General features: G+C 39.7%; 2 protein-coding genes across 2 annotated transcripts; one reads left to right on the top strand and one right to left on the bottom strand.

Moving 5' to 3' along the window:
- Positions 1-520: 520 nt before the first annotated feature.
- Positions 521-2,803, bottom strand: LOC128741054 (uncharacterized). Its single transcript, XM_053836630.1, has one exon. The coding sequence runs from the start codon at positions 2,801-2,803 to the stop codon at positions 521-523; it is 2,283 nt and encodes a 760-aa protein (XP_053692605.1).
- Positions 2,804-3,591: 788 nt separating this feature from the next.
- LOC128741055 (uncharacterized) lies at positions 3,592-4,611 on the top strand. The gene has a single exon (XM_053836632.1). It carries the CDS (start codon positions 3,592-3,594, stop codon positions 4,609-4,611), a length of 1,020 nt encoding a protein of 339 aa, XP_053692607.1.
- The last annotated feature ends 9,407 nt before the right edge of the window (positions 4,612-14,018 follow it).

The following is a 14,018-nucleotide window of genomic DNA, read 5'->3' on the forward strand; positions in this document are numbered from 1 at the left end:
GGTTTGGTACTCTCGGCAAAGTTGTAGTAAACATCAATGCAAACAACTTTGTCAAAGACACTATACTTGTATCTCTTCATGGAAATTATCTATGAAGCGTTATTCGTAGACAAACCCTTCAAAACAGTTTTTAAACCCAACTTATTCTGGTCAACTTTTACGTGTTCATAGTGTTCTAGAAAGTTGTTTATCTTGCTAAAATCAACGTTTTTGTAGAACATTACTATAAGTGATTTTCTGCAGTTTCGGAGATTTTGAGCATTTTTGGTGAAAAATAGTACTACTTTGAGCTTAAATATTTCCCAAGGTGGCAAATGGTGGCAGACCAAACAACTTCTACTTAAAAGTACAACAAAAAACCTTTAAAATCAAATGTCAATTGACTAACGCGAATACTAGACACAACACTTATGGTTCTTACAAAAACATAAATACCTTATCCGCTAACCGGTTTCGGGTATGATGCTACCCATCATCAGAGCGGTGGTCGACTGGATACAAAGTAGTAATTTGCTGTTTACTACAGTTTCAACTTCGTCAGTTGAAAGAGCGGTGAGGTGATGAGAGCGTCATCCTCATTCATCAGGGGACGGTCCTCCGTACAGATGTACATCGACTCCCACGCAGTCAAATGAGAAGACTTTCTCACGTTTTTGAGCAGCTTTGCGTTTCCCCAATTAATATTATGTTTGGAGCAGATTGAGTGCATGGCTACACTGGAGTCGTTGGGCCGTTCGTTCTCCACTGCCTTTCTATGTTCCTTTAGACGAGTTTTGAATTTTCTCCGCGTTTGCCCGATGTACACCGCTGGGCAATCCTGGCACGGAATTTCATAAATTCCTGAGCGCTCGTCGGGCGGAACCTTGTCCTTTTGATTATTCAAAAGTTCCTGTAAGGTATTGCCGCTTTTGTGGACCACATGGAAACCATGCCGCTTAAGTAACTTTCTAATATGGTTTGTTACTTTCGGGTAAAACGGCAGGCTGATTCTTTGTACTTCTTCTCTTTCAGGCTGTAGTGTAGTGGTATCATGGCGCTGTTTTTTGCGGAGATGTTTGCGGATTATTTTATCCACAAACTTTTTGTCGTACCCGTTTAATTCAGCAGCTTTCTGGATCCTTTCCCTTTCCGCTGCAAAATCTTCCTGCTCCATGGGGATGTTGACTAGACGATGCGCCATAGAATGAAAAGCTGCTTGTTTTTGGGCCCCGAAGTGATTCGAGTCCGTAGTAATGTAACGGTCGGTAGACGTTGGTTTTCGAAAAATGCTGAACTTCAGGGTATTGTCTTCTTTCCTGGTAATCAGCAGGTCCAAAAACGGTAGTTTTCCCTCTACTTCCTGTTCCACCGTAAAATTGATCTTTTCGTGCTGTGAGTTCAGCCAATTCAGTATTTGTGGCACGTAGCGTTCCTTCACTATGGCGTAAATGTCGTCTACGTATCGCTTCCATACGCGTGGGAAAAGTTTTTCACTTTGTAGCTTTTCCTCAAAGTCGCTCATAAACAATTCCGCCAAAAGGGGCGATATTTTACTACCCATGCTGAGGCCATGGATTTGCTTGTAGTATTTACCTCTGAATACAAAATAATTTTGATTCATGCATTGCTTTGCGACAGAAACATAGGCCTCTATATGATTGTGCGGTGCCCGGCTGCGCTCCAAATGGTATCGAAGACTTTGTAAAGCATCTGGTACTGGCACGCTTGGGAATAGGGAGCTGACATCAAACGACACCAAAATTTCTCCCCTTTTTACTTCAACATTCTCTAGTTGACTCGTGAATTCTATTGAATTTTTCACGCTCTTACCGTGTAAAACCGGGTATTTCTTCATTTCTTCGACTAGCCATGCTGCCATTTTTTCTGTTGGTGTACAAATATTCGAAGAAATTGGTCGCATAGCTAGTGGGTTTTTGTGTAATTTAGGTAAACAGTACAGTGAAGCTACTCTCGGGTTTGGCACTAGGAACTTGCGATTTAAATTATCTTCTCCCATCAAGCGGGTCACTTCTTGACGTGTACAATTGGCTTCATCAATCATACTATTGAGGGGATCTTTTGGTTTACCGTTTTTAAATTTGCACTCTTCATACGGGCCTGAATTAATCATATCAAGAACGCGCGCATCGTAATTCTCCCTGTCCATGATCACTACGGCATTCCCTTTATCCGCACGAGCATACACTACATCGCGAGATTTTAATTTTCTAACTGAGCACCAGTCGTCAAAACGGGACGGCTGTTTGTTATTCCGTGGTTCTATGTGTAGAAGGGCACTTTTTATATCGTGACGCGCAGCTGATTTTGACGATATATCTTTAAATTGGATTGCACTTTCAATATTATTCACAATTTCAGCAAGGGGGGCGTGCCGTGGGGGGAGGGCAAACTTCAACCCTTTATTAAGCAGGTCGAGCTCTGCTTGTGTAAACTCAGTGGACGACAAATTTACTACGAAATTATCGATTGGTTGGGGAGACCCTTTTGTTTTTACAGGTTTACACTGGGATTGCGCAAGCGAGAGCAATTTTTTGTGATGCTTTTGCTTCATCTGTTGCACACGGTTAGTAAGGTTTCGGTGAACCTTACACAGCTCTCGCTGCCAGCAATTTTGGTTTTCTTCCACACACCTACGCGCGACACACTCAGCGGTGGAATGATAATCCACTTGCTGCAACAATTGCAGATGTAATGAGTAAAGCTGCTCTTCCACAACCGACAGCTCTTTGTGTTTGCACTTAATTTCTTCTTTTAACCAGATTTTTTCGGCACTTTTGATGGCTTTTACACTAGATTCACTCATGACCCCAGGTTTTATGGAAATAAACTTGGGCTTTAGGCCTCTTCTTTGGCAACGGGTAAGAAACTGAATATGTAACAGCAGGATTCTTTTCTTTGTACACAATCGGCCATATAGGCTAAAAAAAATTAAAATCTCGCGATGTAGTGTATGCTCGTGCGGATAAAGGGAATGCCGTAGTGATCATGGACAGGGAGAATTACGATGCGCGCGTTCTTGATATGATTAATTCAGGCCCGTATGAAGAGTGCAAATTTAAAAACGGTAAACCAAAAGATCCCCTCAATAGTATGATTGATGAAGCCAATTGTACACGTCAAGAAGTGACCCGCTTGATGGGAGAAGATAATTTAAATCGCAAGTTCCTAGTGCCAAACCCGAGAGTAGCTTCACTGTACTGTTTACCTAAATTACACAAAAACCCACTAGCTATGCGACCAATTTCTTCGAATATTTGTACACCAACAGAAAAAATGGCAGCATGGCTAGTCGAAGAAATGAAGAAATACCCGGTTTTACACGGTAAGAGCGTGAAAAATTCAATAGAATTCACGAGTCAACTAGAGAATGTTGAAGTAAAAAGGGGAGAAATTTTGGTGTCGTTTGATGTCAGCTCCCTATTCCCAAGCGTGCCAGTACCAGATGCTTTACAAAGTCTTCGATACCATTTGGAGCGCAGCCGGGCACCGCACAATCATATAGAGGCCTATGTTTCTGTCGCAAAGCAATGCATGAATCAAAATTATTTTGTATTCAGAGGTAAATACTACAAGCAAATCCATGGCCTCAGCATGGGTAGTAAAATATCGCCCCTTTTGGCGGAATTGTTTATGAGCGACTTTGAGGAAAAGCTACAAAGTGAAAAACTTTTCCCACGCGTATGGAAGCGATACGTAGACGACATTTACGCCATAGTGAAGGAACGCTACGTGCCACAAATACTGAATTGGCTGAACTCACAGCACGAAAAGATCAATTTTACGGTGGAACAGGAAGTAGAGGGAAAACTACCGTTTTTGGACCTGCTGATTACCAGGAAAGAAGACAATACCCTGAAGTTCAGCATTTTTCGAAAACCAACGTCTACCGACCGTTACATTACTACGGACTCGAATCACTTCGGGGCCCAAAAACAAGCAGCTTTTCATTCTATGGCGCATCGTCTAGTCAACATCCCCATGGAGCAGGAAGATTTTGCAGCGGAAAGGGAAAGGATCCAGAAAGCTGCTGAATTAAACGGGTACGACAAAAAGTTTGTGGATAAAATAATCCGCAAACATCTCCGCAAAAAACAGCGCCATGATACCACTACACTACAGCCTGAAAGAGAAGAAGTACAAAGAATCAGCGTGCCGTTTTACCCGAAAGTAACAAACCATATTAGAAAGTTACTTAAGCGGCATGGTTTCCATGTGGTCCACAAAAGCGGCAATACCTTACAGGAACTTTTGAATAATCAAAAGGACAAGGTTCCGCCCGACGAGCGCTCAGGAATTTATGAAATTCCGTGCCAGGATTGCCCAGCGGTGTACATCGGGCAAACGCGGAGAAAATTCAAAACTCGTCTAAAGGAACATAGAAAGGCAGTGGAGAACGAACGGCCCAACGACTCCAGTGTAGCCATGCACTCAATCTGCTCCAAACATAATATTAATTGGGGAAACGCAAAGCTGCTCAAAAACGTGAGAAAGTCTTCTCATTTGACTGCGTGGGAGTCGATGTACATCTGTACGGAGGACCGTCCCCTGATGAATGAGGATGACGCTCTCATCACCTCACCGCTCTTTCAACTGACGAAGTTGAAACTGTAGTAAACAGCAAATTACTACTTTGTATCCAGTCGACCACCGCTCTGATGATGGGTAGCATCATACCCGAAACCGGTTAGCGGATAAGGTATTTATGTTTTTGTAAGAACCATAAGTGTTGTGTCTAGTATTCGCGTTATTTAGTGTTCTTACGTTGCACATAAAATCAATATACATATTGTCAATTGACTGTATCTGTTTGTATCCTCAAAAGTTATAGTTGTTCTAAAAATCCTTCACAGTCATGTTTATCGAACAATTAAAATGTACTGCGGATGCAATAAACGCCATTTTGTTTATGTTGACAATCTCTTTCTAACAAGTTGAGTTACCAGTAATTTTTTCGTCTATTTTTGAGTCAAAAATGAATGTAGACTCAAAATTATTTGACGCAATTAATAACAGAAAAGCTTCCAAACAACTAACTTAAGTCTATTTTGTTCAATACCTTCGATTGGTGTCTTTTCAAAAGATCCCACTCATAATGGGCTGGTACCAAATGGCCGAAACACAAATGGTCGAATCACGAATGGCCGAAATCCAAATGACCGAATTTCAACAACAGTCAAGAAGACCGAATTTTCTCGGAATGACTTTTTAGTCTATTTAATAAGAAAACACGAATTGACAAGTAGTTAACAATTAACTTTACTCAAACAAAAAATAAAATAAGCAACACATCTTTTTGTTGTACTTTTAAGTACGAGTTGTTTGATCTGCCACCATTTGCCACTTTGGGAAATATTTAAGCTCAAAGTAGTACTATTATTCATCAAAAATGCTCAATATCTCCGAAACTTCAGAAAATCACGTATAATAATGTTCTACAAAAACGTTGATTTTAGCAAAATAAACAACTTTCTAGAACACTATGAACACGTAAAAGTTGACCAGAATAACTCAGGGTTTAAAAACTGTCTTGAAGGGTCTGTTCATGAATAACACTTCATAGACAATTTCCATAAAGAGGTACAAGTATGGTGTCTTTGACAAAGTTGTTTGTATTGATATTTACTACAACTTTGTCGAAAGTACTAAACCTGTATCTCGAATATACGAGAAAATAAATTTCGTATCTCACTTTTAAGGGAATTAATCACCCAAAGATTTCTCTCACAAGAAGGGGCTTGTTATACCAAGAAATGTTACTAAAGACACGAAAAACGAAAAACTTCACGTTTCGGCGCTATATCAAACGATCACGTATTTTGCTGTTTGGACCACTGTGCGTTGTGATGCGTCCTATTCGAAAACCACATTGGTTTCCTGTAACACCTCCAGTTCTATAGAACAAGATGCGGGAGTGAATTATGTATGTCGCGTTGAGCAGGCTTATCCCTCGATTATTGCTGTAATGCAGTCGAAGGCACCCGCAGCCAAGTTTCATAAGTATAGCAGTATGACTAGTTTTTCTGGCGGCTTCACCGTTTTCAACTCTCTCATTGCTTTCTTCACTTTATCCAAAGTTGATGAACCAGATGGAGGCTCAATCTGAATCCTGTTCCTTTCGACGGCTCCATGTTTTCACCGATTTGTAGCACATCGAAATACTGTTTCCAACGCGTGGCACACAACAAAAGTTGACACGATCCGGTTCCTGATTTCGTTGATCGTTTCATACTTTTTATAGCAATAATCTTTCCAAAACAAGTAGGAAATGGCAGAAGAAAATATGAAAGATGGGTGATTTATAATATTCTTAAGGCAGGACAAAACGTAAAGTGGGAAAAGCAGCAAAATGAAGCAAAACTAGGTCCGTAGTGCGTGTCTTTTCACCAACGTCTATACTGCTCATGGTTTCATAGTTGATGTAACGACCGAGAAAACGCAATTTTATTGTGAAAAACGTTTAACGCCATACAATCTTTAGGGGAGAGTCGTCTACAATGAGACACTTTTTTTTCCAAAAATTAAAAAACAAATTCATGATAGCTACCAACAGCTCTTCAATCTATTTGAAAGGTATATGCTTCTAGTTAGTTGAAAAAAATCAGCTCAGCTGGCAACCCAAATCTTTTTGGCAGAGCTTACAGTGGTTCAGATCAACCAGCTAAAAACGGATGCATCGTTTCGAATACTGGCCACGATCTTCCATCGGAACGTCGGACAAGGTACCTTTGACGGTTGTATCCTTCAAGTAAAAACCTCCACAATCAACTCCGCTTAGGTTTGTTTGCTGAATAATTCGTTTAGTCGACACGACACCGAAAGTTCATAGTTTGACCACCTTTTTAATGCAAAATTTATTTTATTGGAACAACGGACGCGAAAAAACATAACCTCTGTACATAGCAATCGCTTGCTTGGATTCTCCAAAGTCCGGAAAAAATAATTGCGGCTTAACTGGGACCTATTTGGTACTATCTGTAAATATAAACAAACTACCGGAGACTTATTCTCTGCCATGCTAACAGAGAAATAAACTCTCACGCGGTTTGTTTACGTTAGAAACCAAAGCTATTTTTAAACTGTATGCCATAAATGCTTTAATACTATAATAAGTACGGATTTATATACTTTTTGGAACCATAATATCATTTTCATAACAAATTGGAAAACCTTCCATGTCATCAGTGAGAAATGTTATCGGCGGTAGCTAATTGCATTGAACCATGAATACTTAATAGCCAGTCGTAAAACACACAAAAATGTCAGATTGCTTCAAAGCACAAAACTGACCTGGAACGTAAGAAAAGCGCTTAGTCGAAAAAAAAACTACATCGATAGTACTTTCATTAGGCACCACGACTTCACATCGACTAAGCAGAATCATAGAATTTTGTCAATTTATTAAAGTTGATCGAATATTTCACTTCCATTTATTTATAAAAAGTTTCAAACGCTGTATAAAAATCGTCAAAATTAAAACAAATCCCGAAACATCCCGTGCTGTTGATTCCATCTTCAAATGCATGATAAGGATGCTCAGCTGCCTATCATAAATCTTAATACGGCGCTCCCAGTGGGGGCGAACAATAATCGAGAAAACGTAAGTTTTTCGCATCCTTCCCCGTTTCCTATGAGCTATGACTGAACCGCAAGTCGAATCCCTATCTCCCCCAATACCACTCAATAGATACAACTTTTTCTCCCGTATTTTCACTGCTTATGCTTATGCTTTCCGGTACCTTAACGAGGGTAATAATTCTAAATGTAATCAAGTGGTTTCACCATCGCACACCGCTGCTGCTCTGTGGTTCCATTGTGGAAACGCAAAAAATTGGGGCAAAACTTTTTCCTATACCTACCTCCCACTTTTTGCATGAGTGGCTGAAAAAGAAAATCAGTCTAACATTTTAAGTTACTTTATGGGGGCTGATGCAGTATACGAACTTTTTTGAATGCGTAAATATGCACGCCCCTCGTCATGTTGTAACATACCTACAATGGAAGCAGGAATGTGGTGCCTCGGAACATTAAAGGATCATCCATTTATGTTTGTAATTAACGTTTCATTAACTAAACCGGTCATCACATTTGAAAAGAGATTGCTCTTCTTTACAGATTAACAAAATGTATTGTATTTAGTTTCTCGTTCTTTTATGCCTTGCGATTGCGAGCATTCTAAAAATATATTCATAATCTACAATCGTCAAATTTCAATCCATACTCTTACTCCGTACCCCATTAGCAAGAATACAATGGCAATTATTTGACAGTCAGTGCGAATCGTGTGCCGTGCCGTGCATTGAAATGTAGTGTAAGACAGTATACAACGAAACGTAACGTATCTCACCGTCTATCGAGTTGTTTGTTCGATAAACTGTCTTTAGCAAGGTTGATAGCTACCTTTTCTGTTCCTACAGGTGAAATATGCAAATTCTGCAAATATTCAAGTTTCTTGTGAAGAATAACGCAAATGACTTGCTACTCGTTCAATGAATCTCGTTTTAAAAATTACAAAATTTAGAGTGATTTTGTAAAATTCTATAAATCGTTCGTCGGTATCCGTTTTACTCGACATTTCCCACCGCGTATGCACGGCGCGATAACGATGGAAATTTTTCTATCGAAGCGCTTTTGTTTCGCATCCTTAGAGTAATCCATCAAATTTATTGCATTCACCTGTGAACGGAAAACGAAACAAAATAGCACGCTCACTGCCTGGCCGTACTCCGGTGTAGGGCCCATTTGCACGTACCATTTCCCTGGCTGAGTGCCGATAGATTTACCCTATGTTTTAAGAACCATTTTCGATGTGTGAGGATATACTCGTGAGCAGCTCGACAGAGTGTGATAGTAAGAGAGGTTAGTCGGCAGTTAGCCGTGGCGGGCGGATTTCTACTGTACTGTCTACTACTAATAATTCTGACTGAGTGCAATCGAGTGGAGAGTATGGCAGCAGACGTACGTTTGTGCGGATTTCCATAAACCATCTCAGCTTAGCTCAGTCAGGAGGGATTCGGACTCAGTCTGGTGAGAAGCGCGACTCGATGCGTACGCGGTAGTCGGTTCCTTTGTCTTGTTTTCGAGTGCCAACCAGTGAACGGACGGACGGTTTAGAGTTTACTTTGCGAGGGCGTTTTTTTTTTGCTCCCTGGAATCGGATCCAAAAATCTATCGGCTTTCGAGCCGGATGACGGTGATTGATTGGTCCGTATTTTGATTGGAACCATCGTTAGTACACCATAAATCAACCTGTTGGCAGCTAGATGTGCGTGCGATCGAAGAAAGAGTTATTACTGTGGTCAGTGAACGACGAGTTAATTTGGCCTGCGGCCACACGAAATAACGTCACGGCCGGATAACCTTCGGCAAATTATAAACTGGCCACCGAGACGCGGTGCGAAATGTGAGAAAACTAGACAAGAAAACATTTGCAGAAAACTCCCATCCCTCGGCACGGCTGTTTTTCGATTTTCTTACGTCGTTGGACCGTGGTAAATTTTCCTCTATCTTTTTCTACCGTGGGACAGTTTTTTATTAATAGATGCTCGTTATTCGTTGGCGATGTGTTTGTTGTTGATAGTCGAAGTTGTTTTTCAGATACCGGGCCGCATGCACGGTGGGTAATATTCTACCGAAGCCTGAACAACTTTCGCAAGTTAAACGGTGAGACTTAGGCTCCTTCAGTAATTGTTTCGATTTTGACCAATTTTACACAACCTAAAGTCGGGGAAACAACAGTTTTGGGACGTGTGTCGGACAAATACGGCACCAACACAAACCGCATGAAGACAAAATAAGATAGGTTTCGAGTCGACCAGTGGGCTACACCGGGATTTTTAGGAACGGAACATGTGCTGTTGCGGTGAATGAATCATCCCGCTTCCACTAGATTCCAGATTCCATAGTATTGCAAAGGACAAGCTGGAGACGATAAAGTTTAAGGATAATTTTGCCGTCAAATGGAACGAACTTGACAGAAGGTTTGGTGATAAAAATACGCACCGAGATGAGGGACGATGTTTATTTGCCGGACTGAATGATTATTGCTAGAAGTTTGCCCATTTGGAGTGTATGATATTGTGGGATGGATTGTTAGAACATGATTATGAAAGGTATTTTGTTCCATCTGTCATTTATTAGAGTCAATTGTTTAGTAACGCAGCATCAGCAGAATCTCCAGCACATTACAGATTGTTCTGTAAAGTTGTTCAAAACTTATATAATTAGAATTTAACACGAATTAGAACTACATTTTTATGTACTGACAATTCCTTTTAGTTCTGTTCTAGAGAACTCAAAACTCTAAATAAAAATATTGAAAGAATGTCAATTTGAAAGTGCAAGTCATTTGACTGTTACAAAATGAATATTGCTTGTTCTGATGGCTTGTTTTACATTAGCAGCTTATTTTTTCTTTCAATGGTGAACGGGCAACAGGTGACCATGGCTCAAAACCACAGAATTACCGATGACCGTCTATTAACACCAAACCACCTTCAAGTATCAATAATAGGTACTACCTACGGGGAACGATTCAACACATCTAGGAAGCTGTCAATAAAAAAATCATCACTTTGCGGCTACACAGCCGCCTGCGATAGCCGCAGGAATTAATTAACTCACAACTAATGATTTGGTTTTATGACCAAAAACCGTAGCAAGCCGCTTACATGAACAATGCAAGCAATTAACGCTAAAGATGAATACGAGGCAATTGCAGAGCGTGTTTTGATCCTTCATGAAATAATGTCATGCATCCAGCAGGCATCTGTTTGTTAATTTCTTTTTTATTTGTACCTACGCGACCAGAAGCTAATTGAGGAACCTAAACGAAAGGTATTCAAGCCCTTCGGATCGCTTCCTTAAAGGACGTGCAACGAGATAGTCCATCAGCTGGTTTCAATACTGTACGTGATTTGAAAGACAATTTATTCTAAATTGATCTCAACCTACTTCATTACGAACCTACTACCTTGGAATCGACGCAAGTGTGGTGTGTTGGCACGTTGTATTTCGGAAAGTGTTTCAAACTGTGAAAATCTGATCTGTAGTTTTGTTTTCGTTGGGAGTTTTTAGCTGATAATTATGGTGTTCTAGTTACTGTAGAAAGTTTTTTAAATTCTCAGCTCGCTGGTGGTCCAGATCTTTTTTTCCTATGTGAAACAGTATTATTGATTTATTGTGATATCGCACCAGTGTTTGCTGTATAACCTACCCTGCATTTCTTTTTGCTATAATCGCTATTAAGCGAGCGACATGCTTATTAAATTTTTTATTAGTACTGTGCTTGTTAGGCATAATGCACGGTAAGCATAATAGACGATAGGCTTAAGGTGGGTATAATTTACAAAACTTCGCTATCTCATGAATACACAGTTGACCTAATCGTCACTCGGTCAAAATACAATGGGCACTTGGGCCACCCATCTAACAGAAAATCATTTGGTATAATGCAGTTTGTCATAACATGGTTTGCCATAAAAATATGGGCATTAACATAAGGGACAATTTGACAGAAACAAATTTGGCATAACGACCTTTCTGTATAATTTCGAAAAAAATATTTTATGACTTTGTATAGATGACTAGCTGATGGCCCGTTCTCACTCGGGGCCCTTTTGTCACTCAGTCACTGGTACATCTGTAACGAAAACTCTCATAATGCAAGAAACAAAACCCTTTTTCTCATTTGAATATGTCTACTCCCTTTGTCAGTTTCTCTCACGTTGTCCCTCAACCACTTGTAAATCTATCTTCTTTTCGGTAATCCTTATAAATCGACACAAAGCCTTTTTTGCGTTTTTGAACCTCTCCCTTTTTAATGGTTATCCTATTCCCTCTTTCAGAAGTAAAACAACTTGTACAACTGCTATCGTTCCAAATGCAAGAGAAGCGCACCTCTTTACCCATTTGAACCTTTCTCTTCCCTTGTAAGGGACCGTCTCTCTCTTTTGTCAACCCCCGGCGCTGTTTCTTTTATGCCAAAAAACATGTGTTTGACAAACGACGTTTGATGAAGAACAGTCCAGAAGTTCGGGAGCTATGGCGCAACATACATTCATACTCACGTTCCTCGTCCTCCTACATGTCGGTTCCTTCCCAGTCAGCTTCCTCTTCTGTCACGTAGCTAATTATGCATCGGTTTGCTCAATGAAAATCGCTATAAAGGAAGCGAAACATAGGTTTATTTATCGTATATTCCTCCTCGGTGGAGTCCCGCACTTTTCTCAAAGTCAGTTGAACAACTGCAATCGGTTTAATTGCAACCCCTTTTACTTATTTAAATTTCTCCTCCCCTTGTTAGAGATTCCCTCTTTTGTCAACTTGCCAATACTGATTCCCTACTGTCAAGGAACATGTGTGCCAAGTTTGATGAAGAACCGTCCAGGCATTTCGAAGTTATGGCCTCGCCCCCCCCCCCCCTTATATCATATATATTCTCTTATATCATATATATTCCCTTATATCAAGGAATATATGTGCCAAGTTTGCTGGAAATCGGTCAAGGCGTTCTGGAGTTATGATGGAACTTACATACAAACATATAAACATACCCCAAGTAACAATTTGGGTTTTATTACACTTTTATACTGGCATTTAAGACCAAACTGGTCTTGAAGACCACCATAGAGTACAATAAAACTCACATTGTTGCTTGGGACACGGCATACCTAGACCAATCTCAATTTTGGGTGCAACTTCTAGTTCAATTTAAAATAAAGCAGCTAATTTGAATTAATTCAAGTTTAAGTTCATTTTCATGCCAATGTTAAACGAATAAATAAATCCAATTCCAAGTTTAATTCTAAATCCAATTTCAACAATGCTGGTCTAAGAAGCCAGTTTGAATTTCGACTGGGCAGTGCTGCTAGAATAAGTAGGGTCGTTGCACCAGCATCGTAATTTTCCTTTTATCTAATAACCGGCTGCGAAGTCTATCGATAAAGTCTTAAATACGTTTATACCCAAGGTTTTGCTTAATTGAAGTCCAATTTACAGTTCAATTTGAAAAAAAGTTTTAAGTCCAAATTAGTTCAAAATGAAGTCTAATTTTATGATCAATTTTATGTTAATTTCACATCCAATTTTAAGCTCCTTCTCCAAGCAAGTTCAATTTTCAGTGTGATTTGACGTCGAATTTGATTTTTAGGTTCAATTTAATGTTTAGCATTAGTTCAATTTGAAATCCAAATTGGTCCAGAGTAAAGTCCAATTTCACGTCAAATTGCCATTATTACTATTATTAAATTATTATGCGACACCTCAAATTACTTCAGAATTTAAAACTAGATCAATTGAAGTCAGATCAACTACCTAGCACCACGTTGGTTATATCTGGACAAGTACCGGGGACTTCCGGGAACACCCAGACAAGTGTTCAGTTTTGTCCATGAACAAAAGCTTATCGCGTGACACCTTAAATCACACTAAAACTTTTAAAATAGTAAGCCAAATTGAGTCCCAAGAGCCACAATGCCCAATTCCGGACATGATTTTATTACATAGCGTTATTGACTTCCCTAGGGGTTCCCGGAGTCATTGAAGATTTTTATTTACTTTATATGAGAAATCAGCTCTTTAAAACTTCAAGAGGGCGCACCGTGGGATGAAACCCAAATCTAGGTGGACAAAAGTAATTACGCTTAAACCGTCAGTCCTAGGTAGAAAGTATCTTCGGAGAAAATTTGTTACTTCAACTTCCGCATTTTTTGCTGTATATGGCATTAGGGTGATCATCATAGTAGGCGTGTGCAAAATATAAACTTTTTTATGGTTGAAGTTAGCTAAATAAAATGTTCTGCAAAGTTAAAGAACATTAAATTTTGAGTAACTTTGCTGAAGAAATAAAAGCCCTATCTATTATGGTTGATGGACCGGGGTAATTTAAAGTTTTTTGGTCGGGGTGGACCTAAAAAATCCGTTTTTCCTTAATATCTCCTTTCGTGTTCATTTCTCACAAATCATGCCTTCTGAGCACTTTCACATCCATTGAAAACGCACATTTTATTTGAAGAAATCAG

This window comes from Sabethes cyaneus, chromosome 3 (assembly GCF_943734655.1).
Source record: "Sabethes cyaneus chromosome 3, idSabCyanKW18_F2, whole genome shotgun sequence".
Lineage (NCBI taxonomy): Eukaryota > Metazoa > Arthropoda > Insecta > Diptera > Culicidae > Sabethes > Sabethes cyaneus.

What these genes read in the sequence shown, in the direction of transcription:
- LOC128741054 (XM_053836630.1), bottom strand. Translation starts at nt 2,803, where the DNA reads ATGAGTGAATCTAGTGTAAAAGCCATCAAAAGTGCCGAAAAAATCTGG.
- LOC128741055 (XM_053836632.1), top strand. Translation starts at nt 3,592, where the DNA reads ATGGGTAGTAAAATATCGCCCCTTTTGGCGGAATTGTTTATGAGCGAC.